This window comes from Triplophysa dalaica, chromosome 16 (assembly GCF_015846415.1).
Source record: "Triplophysa dalaica isolate WHDGS20190420 chromosome 16, ASM1584641v1, whole genome shotgun sequence".
Classification (NCBI taxonomy): Eukaryota; Metazoa; Chordata; class Actinopteri; order Cypriniformes; family Nemacheilidae; genus Triplophysa; species Triplophysa dalaica.
In genome coordinates, this window is record NC_079557.1 from 19,374,780 (window position 1) to 19,390,257 (window position 15,478).

At 38.3% G+C, this 15,478-nt stretch overlaps 1 protein-coding gene across 1 annotated transcript in view; it reads left to right on the plus strand.

The window, feature by feature from the left end:
• Nucleotides 1-14,503, plus strand: part of aff2 (AF4/FMR2 family, member 2) — a 170,351-nt gene extending 155,848 nt beyond the window's left edge. Inside the window, exons 16-21 of the mRNA XM_056769720.1 lie at nt 1,124-1,260; nt 1,902-1,973; nt 4,549-4,642; nt 4,948-4,997; nt 6,705-6,916; nt 8,795-14,503. Coding sequence (XP_056625698.1) covers nt 1,124-1,260; nt 1,902-1,973; nt 4,549-4,642; nt 4,948-4,997; nt 6,705-6,916; nt 8,795-8,916 — 687 coding nt within the window. The 3' untranslated portion in view covers nt 8,917-14,503. The remainder of the gene's footprint in view (nt 1-1,123; nt 1,261-1,901; nt 1,974-4,548; nt 4,643-4,947; nt 4,998-6,704; nt 6,917-8,794) is intronic.
• The last annotated feature ends 975 nt before the right edge of the window (nt 14,504-15,478 follow it).

Consider the following 15,478-nt stretch of genomic DNA (forward strand, 5'->3'; position numbering starts at 1 on the left):
GCTCGGGAGACGTCGAAGACCAAAGCAGAACCTCTGTGCACTTTTTATTCAATCTTGTTGCGATTTAGGTGAAACAACAAAGATATTACAGAGCTCTCCCGTGTAATTTTTCTCTCCTGTGGGAAGTAAGCACTCAGCTAGAAGAGATGAAACATTCCTGCCATACTGCTCTTAACTACACGGACATACATGCCCTCCGCGCTACCAAGAGCCATTAGCAAGCTGAGAAAAAGCTCTCTCCGCAGACCTTTTATAATTGAAGACTTTCCAATCTAGCCGAGAAAGAGCCCTCGTGTCTGCCCTTAGCATCCATAAAGCGGGAGCTTTGTTCGAAATTTACAAAACAGACTCCCGGCCCCCTAATAATTGGATCCAGGCAATTATCTCCGGAGACATTGTCCATTATCGCAAGTTACATCCTTTCTGTCATAAATCGGCGTGACGATGTATAGGCCCAGTCATGAATACAAAGTAAAGGGATTGATTGCCAGTGTTACAAGAGCGCAGTGGCAGGCGTGTAATGAATCCCGGGTGTCCACTCGCCTCGTATTGAAAGGCTCACTTGAAAACAAATGGACTCGGCTCCTGAGGTGCCGGGAGAGGCAAGTGGTCAGTAAATCTATTTTACACTCCTATGGAGATGAGATATGCTCTTATTGTTTGTGCTTGTCTGCGAAGTTGGGATTTGGGAAGTAGGCGTAATGTTGTTTAGTAGCATTGATTAGTTTGCATTTGAGAAATGAGATCATAGAGTTCAAATTGGCCTTTCTGAGACCGTACCGATAAGTCAGGATGAAAAACACGACGTAGAGAAAATTAACAGGAAAACAGGTCGCCGTACTTCTTCGTCCCCATTCATATGCGTTATGAGGTTGGAATCGTACGTCATTTCTGTTGCTGTAAATCTACTCGCGCTTCTCATTGTTTGCCTCGCATAGCTTAATAAAAGCCGAATTACTTCAGACTGATGGCTTTATTTCCCGCTCAGATTATATCTGTTTTTCTATATGACTTTATGAGCTGTTTACAAAAGCTTTGAAGCTTTGAAAATTAACTCTGCCTGTTTTATGAGCGTAATTCGCTACGCAGCTAACGCCGCATTCTTACCTCCGTTGCTTCACAGATGGATAAATTCGGCAAAGCTGTGAATTACGCCGACGGCGCGCTCTCGTTCATCGAATGCGGCAACGCCATGGAACGAGACCCATTAGAGGCCAAGTCACCCTACACTATGTACTCAGAAACAGTCGAGCTCATCAGGTCAGTATCCCTCTGCCTCCCTAATGGAAGTATAGAAGATCATAGGACTCTTCATAATTAAAATGCAAAAGATGAAGGTCATTATCGCCGACCACGAGCGGTTTTAAATGAGTAGTAGATTTCGTTTTATTGACGTCAGAAGCAGTGAAAATAGATGAACCTTGAAGAGATTAAACCTTTATTGAAGGCTTGATCGAAATATATAGTGTCAGAGAGAATTATGGGTACTCACACATCATTTGCATACCGTGGGTTTGAGCTTAATCTGGGCCAATGTGCTTAGTGGAGTCACTGGCCATTCGGCAACTTTACTATAACCAAAATCTGCCCTGCAGAAAGTGGCAGTTAAACATGTTTTTTAAACATGAAGTTGTTTAATTTCATTATGATCATTGTTACTACGTTTAAGCTACAGTTAATTAGTCAAGAGCAAATAAGCTCACTTTACAAGGCAAAACCCTAATGCACATATCTCACAGATGTAGACATGAATAGGCGGTTAACTTGAATACTTGCAAAGATGAGTCTAAATATAAACATTCTGATACAAAATATGTCTTCATTACACTAAACTTTAAGTACAGTAACTTTACATTGAATCATCTTAAAAGGCTAACCCATGTATTATTATAACATTTAAGGTATGCGATGAGATTAAAGAACTTCACCAGTCATTCCGCCACAGTAGCTGAGAAGAAGCTTGCTGCAATGTGGTAAGTTCACTTGAACACATTTTTCAGCACTCTCGTTTTGATATATTGATATTTATAGGAAATCATACAGTAGGCCTATATCGTCGCTGTCCTTCCGAAACCTCTTCTGTCCAAATTGGCTGTTTTTCAGGAAATGGAAAAAAACACTACTTTTTAAATGATTCAATGCTTGACAAGCACTTTTTAATACTTTTCATTGGTTAGACATTTGGAAAAACTAGAGAATAATAATAATATTTACGGCAAAAATGGAGAAATGAGGTTTCAGAACGACAGAAGCGATATATGCTTTTAATGATATTATGCTTAGTAAGCTGATAACAAGGAAGGTCATGTTAACGTTTTTCTTTTATCGGGGAAAGGTCGTAAACAAAACCCTACTCAGCAGGAGTGGCATGTAAACGCCTTTTCCGGTTCTCTCCCAGTTTTGTTTTACGTGTGCATGTCTGACAGCGAAATAGTAAAAGTCTCAAACGGAAATAACAGTAAAATAAAGCATAAACGTCCGCTCCGAATCATGCAGTTGATGTATAAACTGCAAAATGAGAAACTATTGTTGCATATGCAGATACTACGGACCCAGATGTGCCCCAGACGTTATGTATACAACCAATACTGTCATTGTCATTGTGTCGAGGAAAAGATTACTTAAAAACATTTCGCCATGTGGGCTTCCACTGCAATATTACACTCACGTTTCATTACATAGTCTGAAATGCATGAATTGCTTTAATAACCCAGCGGATATAGTTATTTTGGAGAAATTGCATACGCGTTAGTGCTTTCCGTGAGGGCGTCGAGGGTGGTATTATAAACCATCCCCGCGAACCATAGAAAGCTAAATCCAGCGCTTTGCCCCGGCAGCCGGTTAAATCTCCTCTCAGCCATCGCTCTTCGACAATCATCCGTATCTGCAAGGAGGCTTTAAAACACTGCTAAAGTGCTTAATCAGCTTAGACTGGATCATTATTCCTGTATTTCATTAAGCTATTAGAGGATAATGAAAGATTTCCGCATGGTGACGGTGGAAACATATTCTCGGCCAGATAAAAGCCTCCCGCGCTTTGACTGCCTGTCACGCCGGCGCGGCTTGTTTATTTTGAATGTCAAGGTTAGTTTTGCGCTTATAGCGGGATGACAGTCATCAGCTTGGATTGGAATTCATTTGCCAGTCTCTCTGGCTTGTTAATGAAAGCAGCCGTAAGGGATTTTTAAAGACGACGCCATTTATGATTTATGAACCCGGGTGGACGACATAATACTGTTTTGCGGATATAAATGCATTTAAATAGGGTTGTGAAAATATGTTTAGCCTCTGGCTTGAGATGTTAGAGCAATATAACCTTTATATTCTGACCTCTGATGAAGAAAGGTGTTGCATGGTAAAGACACATCAACAAATAAACAGATAAGACATGTCGTAAAAGGGTTTGACCTCATCGAGCTTGGACCGACACTTATATATTTATGTGATTTCGTCTGGATATGTCAGAAGTGTTAGAAAGGTAGTTTTCGTTTCACAGGGTTTTGCATATGTCCAAAGCATCTGGTGTCTCGCAGGCATACCGTTGAAAGGTCAATCACCCCATGATGCTGGCTGTATTTCCCCCGCTGCCCATACTGCTTGTTATCATGTTGTTAGTGTTATTGTTGTTGCTTCTGTCAACCACGTATGCACATATCCATGGACTTCAATATAGATATTTTAACCCCAAATGACTAGAATAGTTCGTCCCCCCAAAAAATCATGATCTTCTCACCTTCAAGTTGTTCCAAACCTGTATTCATTTATTTGTTATTTTAAAGAATGTTGGAAACTAAACAGATCTGGGGCACCATTGACTACCATAGTGCATTTTTTCCTATAGTAATCAATTGTGCACCAGAACAAAACAAACAAAATGTGAAAAGGCTTGAAAGAACCTGAGAAATTTTGGGGAGGCGAATAGGAGTCCGTAAAAGGGATAGTCAAACCCATTATTATTTGTTTATTTTATTATTTTTGGTTGTGATTTGTTTAGCCTCATGTCATTCAAAACCTGTATGACTCTTTTTTTCTGTGGAACACAGAGGAAATATTTTGAGAAATTTCTCAGGGGTTTTGTGTCCAGATGATGACACAGTTGCTATTTTTGGGTGCGATGAAACACAACTTTGAAAGATTTGCTAGTTTAATTTGTCCAGCATCCAGTTAAACACAAGGGCATCTTAGGATAAGTCTGTCTTTTATTACATTTGCTGAACAAAAATCATATTTTTTTTATATTTCATTTTGTGCTAGCAATGACATGCTGAATTTAAAAAAAAAAAAAACTTATTTGTCTTTAGATAATTAAAACTAGACCATATTTGCATAGTTGAGTAATGTATCTTTATAAATAAATAATGTGTTCTCTGTATATCATGTCTTTAATGCAATCTTAAAAATGATGTTTATTTAAAAGTAGTTTGTATAATAGTTGTATTGTAACATTAGTTGTAATGTAATCTATTCATAATGCGTTTTCGTTGTTTAAGAGGTAAAGTTTGTTTAAACGTTGTAGTGATTTTACATCAATGTTTATTGTTTTTTCAGCAATCGTTGTTTGTCACTTCTGTATTTGCGAATGTTCAAACTGAAGAAGGATCACGCAATGAAGTATTCGCGCTCGCTGATGGAGTACTTCAAGGTAAGTTATCATTTCTTGACATTGAGCGCAAATGTAGTAAAATGTAACCAGAGGTCTCTGCAAAGCTCATTTCGCCTGTTTAATTTGACATGTCTAACTATCATGTTCCAATTCATTTTGCATGCCATTATTAAACTCAATAAATCTATTTCGCAAATGTCCAAATTATTACTATTAATTTTTCGTTCTTTGTTCAATTGTAAGCTGAATATGATTAATACCGCTTAAATACCGTGTTTGCTGTTGGCAAATACATGTTTTTCTCTTCTAAATAACAGTCTCTCTGTACATTTTTGTTCCTTTAGAATTCTGCAAAAAGTTCCCAAGCACCGTCGCCGTGGGGAGCCAACGGAAAGTATGCATGTTTTCTCTCTTCATCCTTTTCTATCTATGCTCGCTTATAAAAAGATTCCATCTCGAGAGCAGCCCTCCTTAATCCCATTCCAGCCGGCAAGTGCCAAAGAACTGTTGTGTGAGATGTGAAACCTCAGTCATGGTTACTTGACATCAGTGAAAGGACATGGAGATATAAACTCTGGGAAGGCAGCATCTCGTCCATGTCAGCTCCGTGGCAACCAAATTCCGATGGTTCTCCAAAGCTGGAGAGAGAGGCGCTGTGTTTGTGTCGCTATGTATGTCTGATCTGGCCTCTACCTGGACACTACCCAGCGCCGCTGTTGGGCTGCCAACCCGCCTGTCAAAGGCAATTAGCCTCAACGGCCCGGTCCCCTGTAGCCGCTACATTAGCAATAAAGAACCCTTTCTAATCCACACGTACCTGTTATATGGCGAACAACACATCCATCCTGGCCCTTATCCTTTACCATCATGAATCTCTTAACTTTCTCCTCCCTCTGAGGGAGTTTATTTACTTTAGCGAAGCCTTGAAACCTGCTCCTATTGGGCCTTGCTGTTGACAGGGCGCGTAATTTAGCCGTCTGAGGGTTAAATGTGTTTTCATTTGCCAGTGGAGATGGCCACTGAGCTGGAGTATTTGGGTAGCAACGTTAAACAATGATTCAGAATGTTTTTGATGTTTATATGAGATTTCCATGGGCGGGGCTACTGGGGTTAACCTACTAGCTGGTTAACCGGAGTCTGTTAAAGGGATAATTCCGTCCATTAATATTCGTTTACTTTAGCTTTTTATATTACATATTCATATTATTATTTTTGGTTGGATTTATTCATCTCCTGTCATTCAAAACCTGTATGTGACTATTTCTTCTGCCTAACACAAAAGAAGATATTTTGCAAAAATGTATTTTGTGTCCATTCAACGGAAGCCAATGGGGTCCAAGCGTTCTTCATAATCTCTTCTTTTGTGTTCTGCAAAATAAAGTCATACATATTTTGAATGTTGTGAGTGTGAGTAAACAATGACACAGTTTTGATTTTTTGGGGGGACTGCTGGTACATGACAAATCTACACAGTCAATGGACCAAAAAAAACACATTTGACCTCTTACAACCACTTAAAAGCTGTGTATTCTGCTAATATAGCAAGCAACATAAAATTATTTATGTTATTTATGTTTTTATTTTTGCCAGGTTTCTTTTATTTTCTTAAAAGCTTAAACTGTGTTCCTAATGTCCTGACAAAATGTCTTTTCAAAAGCATCTTTCGCTCTAGGGCACATATCCCCCTAGCGAAAGCTCTCACATAGCATCAGATAAGAATGCGTTAGATCTGGTTTGAAGATGTTAAAAAAGGGACTTTTAAATCAAGCAGGAATATATAAAAATGGATTTGATAAACTCTCATTGATGCCTTGAAGTTGGCTTGGATGGCGACAAAAGTGTGCACAAAATGTTCTCAAGTTTCGGTCACATGACACTTATGTTCTTCCTCGACATCCCTGTTAAACCCCACTGAAATCCCAGTATTCTATGATGTATGCCCAAACTCACACTGAACTCCCGTAGGCGAGCTGTACGCCAAATCTGCCATTGTAATATTTCCATTTGCGTCTTATAGTCAAGGTTTGGCTTTGTCTACAGAACCTACTGCTGTGCATTATTCATGAGGTCTGATGTGAATATCTCTTCTGTCTCTCTTCAGGAGCACAGGTACACCGTCTCCCATGTCCCTGAGCCCATCTCCCGTCAGGTCCGTCAGTAGTGGTGCCATAGGTTCGTCCTCCTCCTCTGGAAATGTGGCTATTCCCCAACGCATCCACCACATGGCAGCCAGTCACGTTAACATCACCAACAACATCTTGCGCAGCTATGAACACTGGGAAACCGCTGACAAGCTGGCCCAGGAAAGTCAAGGTGAGATGGTTTTACAATTGTTCATTTTGCAATTTAATATTAAAGAGATTGTTGTGTAAAGGTTTGGTGGACAATTTATATATTCATATTTTCAATTTTATTCAATATTTTAACGCTTTTGCTTCGTTTGTGTTGGAATACATGTCCTTATTCTTTTTAACTTGAGTAAGTTTTACTTGGGAGAGATTTTTGTTTAAAACGTTCCAAAGTTTTTAGCTGTATGGACTTTAGAAGCTAAATTAGTTATTTGTCTATTTTTGGACTTATATCTCACAATCGTTTTTATCAAGCAGTGAAGTGAAGGATTGCTTTCCCATATTGGTCCAGATCCCTCGCTTGCTGTTAAATCTCATTTGTCTTAGCTGTCGTGTAGGACTGTTATATAAGAAACTCCTCTTTACACTGGCAGTGTTATCAGTGACTCAACATTTGATACGGACCACCAGAGAAATGGGAAAGCCACTATGCTAATTGCATCTGAGATGTGATGTGGCTTGTCATTTTCTCTCTTTTCTCTGGAGAAGACCAATTAAAACGCTCAGAGGGCCTTTGTGTTGTGTGAGGTCTCCCCAGCACTAATAAACTCTCTCTTCAGTCTCTTTTCAAGAAATGAACACGGTTAAAGGCTGTTGGTTACAAGCTTTGGTCAAAATGATAGTGGGATTAGCTCATTATGAAAGTCGCATCCTCGGGCATGAACATGACTCCGTGGTCTGTTATTCTCATCCTTTTGTTCATTATCCTCGATGATGTCGTCGCATCTCTTCAGGCTAAACTTTCAGGCAACTGATTCCTTTTCAGTGAGGTTTTTAATTTGGTTCATTTAGAAAAGGCGAAGAGGAAATCATTTTTATACAAATCTGCAGGGACAAATTGGCTCAGATGGGGAGAAAATGATGAATTAGAATTTTGATCAAGTCAAAATGTGAAAATAAATGAATTTGTGTAGAATGTAAATACTGTATAATGTATGTATTGCTGTCTATTTCGTATATGTGCTTTGCAAAGATTTCATGTTATTTGTGTGAAATCCCTCAAATAAAATTGTAGTATTTAGTAAAAAGTAATAAAAAAAGTAATAAAATGTCTAAATACTATAGTCTTTTTGAGCCTCACTCAAGTATTAAAGTACACTACAGTTTAATATAGTTACTACAGAGTAGACACGGGCCGGTTTCAAGGTATACCGAGGTTTCAAAGGTTTCAAAACACTAACATTTTCTGTGATATCATTTCTAAGGTATGAGCTGTGTTTACACAACATGAAATAAATCATTAAATTGTGTAATTCGATGTTGGGTGTTAACATTTAATGAATAGTACAAAAATAAAAATGTTTTATGAATATTGCAATTGAAAGGCATTTATTTAATGTTCTATATGTTGCTTAAAAATAAAATGTATTGTGTCCAGTTGAAAAGTAAGGTTATCATACCATCGAAATCTCATACCGGCCCATGCCTACTACAGAGTGAAGAATTACTATAATTCATATTTTACAGTATACCAGTTTTCCTCAGTGCATACAATAGTATACTACGTTTTTTTTTTCTGGGATACCACGAAATCGGATAATCATGTTCTGCAGAAGTTCAGATGTTAATAAATATATTGTATTAACAAATGCAAATTATATAAGAGTGTAACATAAGCTCAGTACACAAATGTATTGCAGTATAATTCATTCATATGTTTGATTGATTATATTAACATTTTTAATGCAGCCAGAGTTTGGGAAGCACTGTTACAGTATATGCTGTTGTCAGCAGTCGTAGCTAAAAACGAAAAATCATCCAAGTCTCAATCCAAAATATTTACAATCTCTCTCTCTCTCTGTGTTTCTGTCTTCCTCTCTTGGACCTGGTGTGGGTTTGATAGAGTTCTTTCAGGAGCTGGACTCAGTAATGGAACCATTGACGCAGCACAGCAGCATGACAGAACTGGTGCGCTACCTACGCCAAGGATTGCACTGGCTCCGGCTGGAGGCCCATTTGTTATAGTGCCGGCACTTCCACTGTGCCCTTTCTCTCTCGCTGTCATTCTCTTTCTCACTCTCTTTCCCACCGCTCATCACTACCTCCACCGTCTTCGCCATCGACAACCCTCCGGATCCCGAGGGTGGTCCACAGTTAACCACTAGCGAGTCTCAGAACTGTGAGTTACTCCCGGGAGGGTGTCCCATCCTTGCGAGGAGTGCATCGGGAACGTCGCAGAACCCCGCAGATAGGAGAACTAGGAGGGACGTACCTGGAATTGCCGAGTTGTAGCGCTACAAACGTTCAATCGACTACATGGAGAGGTTTCACAAGTGTTGCAGTGAGCAAGCTAACCAAGTGACAGAAAACTCAAATTGTAGCCTCCGTTTTGTGGGTTTGCTTTGTTTGGCTGGTAAAGCCAGAAATATACTAAAACAAGTACGCAAACGCAGAGCGTAGCTACTAACACTTTGAAAATGAAAGTGTCACCTAACTAACCAACTTCTTCAATAAAAATTTGACCCAACACAGATAAAAATTGTCATAGAAGCAAAAGAGCGTTTGCGTACCTGTATGCTGTACGTTTTGGGCTGTAGTTCAGACCCACAGAAGTTAGGCTATATTTCCTTAAAAATGAGCTGTTAACATATCTCATTCCAGATTTATTCGACATCTTCTCATGTTTTTTTTTTTAATCCGTCAGGCTTTTGTAATGACTGTAAGAACCGGCTACACTAGTCAAATCGGTTCTCTCGGATGATGCCGTCGGTCTGTTGTACCGCACTATGACAGCTGCCATGCGTACGATAGGCTTGTTGCTTTCACTCCAAAGCTGCGTTCTCTCAGTGTGGCCGTTCGGAGACTGATGAGCGATTTTCCTGTGCAATTCTTTTCTACATATGCACATATGACAGATTGATACTTCTGCAAGCGGCATCGGAGACCCTTTTTTCCAATATGTACCATAATGACTGTGTTGTATATGACAGCTACTTTAACTGTTCGGTGTTTGTTCAATCTTGCATGTTAATGCGGAGAGCTCGAGGTAGAACTGAGAGACATGGGCACGTTTCACGAGCACTGCGACGAATCGATGTGTTTTGTGCACGTTTTTGCTTTTCATCGACTTGATCACAATTACCATTAGGTCCTTATCCATGGAGAGTTTATTAGCGCTTGGATTTTAACATCGCGCTTTTCTAGCTCCAGAGACGCTCCCGAATGAAACGAGCGTTTTTGGTCTTTGAACTTTTTTAAGATCAAATGTTCATTTCTCATGCATAAACTCTTTGGTGATGAATTTAATGTTAAATCGGAGAAATGTTTCTCCGCGTGAGTGTAGGTGTTTGAGAATGTGTGTGCGTGGAGCAGATTTTGGGTTCATTGTATTGCATATAGCTTCAAGCGTCTGTCGATCTATCACGTGAATGTCAGACTGTGAGAGTGACAGAGAGGATGATGTATGTGTGTGAAATGGACATTTCACTAAGATTACTCAAAAGTGCCTGCGTATCCAATGGAAATTTATTAGAGTCTATATTTAAGAATGAATCTGAATGATTTTCCATACCATATTGGTATAGCCAATGTTTCTGTTTTCATAACATGATTATTTATTTATTTTCTTTGTAAAATGGTGTTATCTGTTTTGGCTTTATTGTTCAACTTTGTAAAAAGTGCATTTCAGAAATTCATTTTCTGCTCTGATGATGATAGAAAACGACCTAAAACTCGTCTTACAGTAGTACGCTTTACCGCTGAACATGCTTTCCTCATTAGCTCCTTACAAAAATTTCACATACCGTAGCGAGAAGTGTTTGCCGTTCAATAAATCGCTCGTTGTGCAATACACACTGTAGCACGGCAAGGATGAATAGCAATACTTTATGATAAATACTCCAATCATCCAGCAAGTATCATATCCTCCAAATGAACCGCGAAACAAATAAATCAAAGCAAGTTTTTGTTGGAAGCCATTATTCCCTTTATGGACTTCCTTTGATGCAAGACAAAAAGTAACTTTATGCAAGAAAATCACATTTTCTTTCCCATTATAATGTTACCAGCTGTTGTCTTACTAGTGTGGAGTCAGTTTCTAGAATTTGTTTGCCTTCTGCAGCATCTGCTGTCGTGAATGTTTGAGTCGTGCCAGTCTGGCGGTGAAATCTGTGCCCCTCTGGCAGCACTGACTCACACTCAGTCAAGTAAACAACCTGCTCTGCCTATTAGATGCACCTCTAATGCCCTCGGTTTGTCTTGCTATAAAAAACAAAACATTAATATACTTTCTAAAACATTTCTCTGACTTTATACTGTATGCTGCTCCTAACTTGGGTATAAAGCTCATATGCTGAAAGAACTAATAAATAAAGCAATGTAATAAGGCTCGGTGCCATAGGTGACACCAGCAGACAATATGTACCGTAGATTTATAAACGATTTTCATTTGAAGGTGGAAACGTTGCTGATACGTTCACTACAATGGTCACAAATATTTATGTCTATTTATGTACGGCATCAAATATTCTGGAAAAGGATGTCGGGTGTGCATTTAATACAGACCAAACCAGACCATAATACATATTTACACCATTGTTATTCAGGGTTTAGTTTAGAAAGGCAACCGCAGGTCATTACTAAAAATAATAATATTTACAAATTATACAAATGTTATGCAGATGTATGATCAGATGTACAAAGAGTGCGATTCATTTTCCAGTTCATACACTCTCAAAAATAAGGATATACAAGAACAAAGATCCATTCAAAGGATCTTAAAAACATTTATAACATTGTCCATAGAACAGTTCTCACTACAAAGAATGTTTTGTGAAACAGAAAGGTTATGCGGGTGTTAAACAAAGCAATAAGCCCCAAGAGGCCGTGGTTTACAGGGATTTTATAACAGCTAATGGGCATTATTTAAATGACAGCAAATCAAATCTAAACATCTTGCAATGGCCAAACAATGTAGTTCCTCGGAAATGACAAAGCGCTTGCCAATAACACAGATACAGCAACATATTGGCGCAGTGATACTTGTGTAACACGGTCAGCTTTATGTTTCTGGCAATTTTACAACAGCCACACAACCAATCAGAATCAAACATCAGATTTAACCATTTTATAATGTTCTGTGTGGAACCGTTTATGGTTCTTGACATCAATATGCACCTTTATTTTCAGAGTGTAGCATTCATTGGGCTTAAAGAGGAACAAAAACATTACTGCCAAAGTAAGCCAAAGAAAAGTAAATAGCATTAGCTAGCGAGTAAAAGGTATGTAGAAGAACCTTTACTTGCTTACACGGCCCATAAAATTAATATACACAATAAAATTCAACCAATTGCTTATTTAATACAATAACATAGTAATATAAATGAAATATTAATAATAATATTGTATTATTAGCCAATAGCCAGACCAATCAACAAACACACACCAGAAGTTAACTTGGGGGCAGACGCATGTCCCCGTCTACAATAAAAATAAGATACAATTGTTTATCTGGTAGTTGAAGTGTTAAAAATGTTGAAATTACCTTTATTTACCATGTATGGGTTGGGGCTGTTACATCATAATTAAAAGAGTGTATTAGCAAAACAGGACTCATAAAGTTTTAAGAATGTTTGAAACTTGAGTAAAGGTATAAAAAATATAGTGGTTGTTCCTCATATTGGCCTTTTCAGCGTGTAATGTGTGTTGCATTGTAATGTACCCATTTAAGCCAACCGTTTGAAACGGATGATCATTTAACCAGGGCTATAACCATAACCATGCCATTCCCAAAGACATTTGCTTCAATTCCATTCAGACCTCTTTCCTCAAAGCTCGAAGGTGTTTATTTTGAAATAATGGCAATGCGGTTAGCAATTAACCCGACTCGCTTTCCGATGTAGCATAAGGTCCCTTTGATTCTTTGTGTTTCTCAATAGGCTTTAGTACGGTGGAAAAAGCCTATCAGGAAGAACAATCTCCAATTAAAGCGGGCTCAGCTGGAGGCTTTTTTATTTGCTCTGCGAATTAAACATGTAAATAGCTATTTGTTACCACATCATGTTAGTCAATTAAAGATCGCCCAATTCCCACGCTGATGAAGAGTCGGCATGTACAGCGCTGTACATTGGAAGAAGGCTCCTCGGAACACAATACATCAAATAAATAGGCTTGATTCGTATTAAACATGGGCACTTCTCTGTTTATATGATTAAAACATCACCAAAAACAGAATGAACTGTAAGTTGAGTGAACTTAGGCCGTACTGTTGCCGTATTTATTCAATTGCGCGTTACCAAGTCAGTTTCTAACGTCATCAGAGATTTCAATATTAAATACCTTATTTCAATGCCTTGTTACCAATGTAGACTGTAAAGAATCAAAGAGCATTTATTCACAGTCTCGTCCAGTTTGTGTTTCTCTGTGCAGTATCGAGTTGTGCTCTATGATTTGTCTTTTTGAGATTGTAATCATGTCAAGGCATTGCATTTGACCCCGAACCATCCACAGCTTTGAATCAATGAAAATATGCAACATCTCATCACTTCCAAGGCTATCAGCTTTCCTGCTATTTCAGTTTGACATTTAACGTCTGGTTTTTGAATCCGAGTGGACAGTATAGTAACACTACGATGGATTCACTCAACAAGGCAATACTTCTTACTTAAAGTGGATTGTTGGAAGCCATCGAAGTAACCAAATGAAGGCAATGAGTTGCAGCATGGTGCGTTGAAAAAGATGCATATGCCTCAGCTTGTAGGGGTGACTATACTGGCGAAAAATCTAAAACTGAAATTGGAGCGACGTCCCAAAGACACGTTAATCTCGATTGAGCCTTATAGGAAATGATGTCATTTCCATTTCCTGTGGTTTCAGCAGCCATCATATTGTTATTTAAGAAAAGTTCCAAGGTTTCGATAAAATATGCAAACCGTTTTATGTGGATAAAAATAATGGCGAAGACAAAAATTTCGTACGAGTTTTAATGCTGCATGACTCTTTCTACAAGCAACAATGTCATAATCAAAGTTGCATTGAATTAATAATCGATTTCAGAGACGTCAGTATTGTTATATGTTGTAGACATATTTAAACAGAAAGCAGTTCTGTGAAACTTGCGCTTTATAGAAATGCCTCAATGCTACCTATTGCCTAAAAGGATGTTGGCTTGAGAATGAGACGGATTTCTACTTCGAGTAAAAAGCCTTTATCTTATGAAGGTACTGGCTGTGAAGGACGGACAAGGTTGTACACATTAATTGCAATGACAGAAGATTTCAATGTTCTGGCATGCTGTAGATCTGTAGGTTTTTCGGTTCGGTTCGGTTGTTATTTTTGTACAGAGCAGGTAACCTGCAATGCTTTGAATTTATACATTGTATAGTTGTATGGGTTCATTTTCAAATGCGTTATGTTTCGAAAAAACCTTCCTGCCTGGTTAGCTTTGTATTTCAAATGTGTTGCACAAGTCCAGCAAATTTTTTTATTCTTCTTTTTTGGCTATTGTATGTTTATTTTATAATAAAACTGTCATACGTATTGAACAAAATTGAGATGTAGTTATGTTGTTTTTAAATGTTTAATGTCTGTATAAAAATGATGAATAAAAATGGTATGAGCCAAATTAAAAAAAGGTTTCAAAGAATTTCTGACCAAGACGTCGTTGATTTGGGGTTTCTATTTGTTCAAGAAGCAGATCAGCGTAAAATAAAAATAATGTCATTTTAAAATGAAATTTAGCAGCATCTAGTGGTGATGTTGAGAATCGCCACCAATGGCTCACTCCACCCCTCCGCTACGGTGGGGGACATACATATCGTTACCTTTTTGCTTCTTTGCCTAAGGAGATATCACATTTATGAAACGCTTTGTAGAGCAATCTGTCCCTTTAGGGCTACAGTAGAAACAACATGGCGAATTCCATAAAAGGAGACACAACAGATAGAAATAGTTCATTCTAATGTAATGAAAACATAAGGTCTTTATACACCTCTGAAGACATAGTTATAATATTGCATTTCTGTCCACAGATCCTCCTTTTATACCAAATAAATAAATAGATTTCTTCCAGAATGAATTGTGCATGAGACACTATTGGATCTGAAAAGTGACCACATTAACCTTAAATCACATGTGTAAATGTAAATTTGTTTTCCTTTGCAGACCCATTGAACTGAAAAATAGGCTCCGATGCAACGGCTTTGTTGTCGCTTGCGAAATATCGGAGGAGGAACCTTGAATTTATTGCATGTATTTCCCTCATAAAGTAAATTCCAGTGATTATCTACATGACATGTTTTCATTTAAATGAGATTGTGCTTACTGGGCCTCATAACGTTCTGCATGAATATAATGCCTTCTTATTTCTTCTTCACTGAGAGAATCTGCGTGCTCAGGCATGTCTTGTTAATTTACGACGTTCTCTGTGTGCGGCAAAACACAAGTATCCCGTAGCCATATTATAACGCACCTAATAAAACAACGTATAGGTTTATCTCGTATGCATTCTAGCCATGGGTTCCTTCCTCCCATGAAATAATGATGCAAATGATGTGTCAAAAAGACTTGTATTTACTTAACGTGAGCAGTT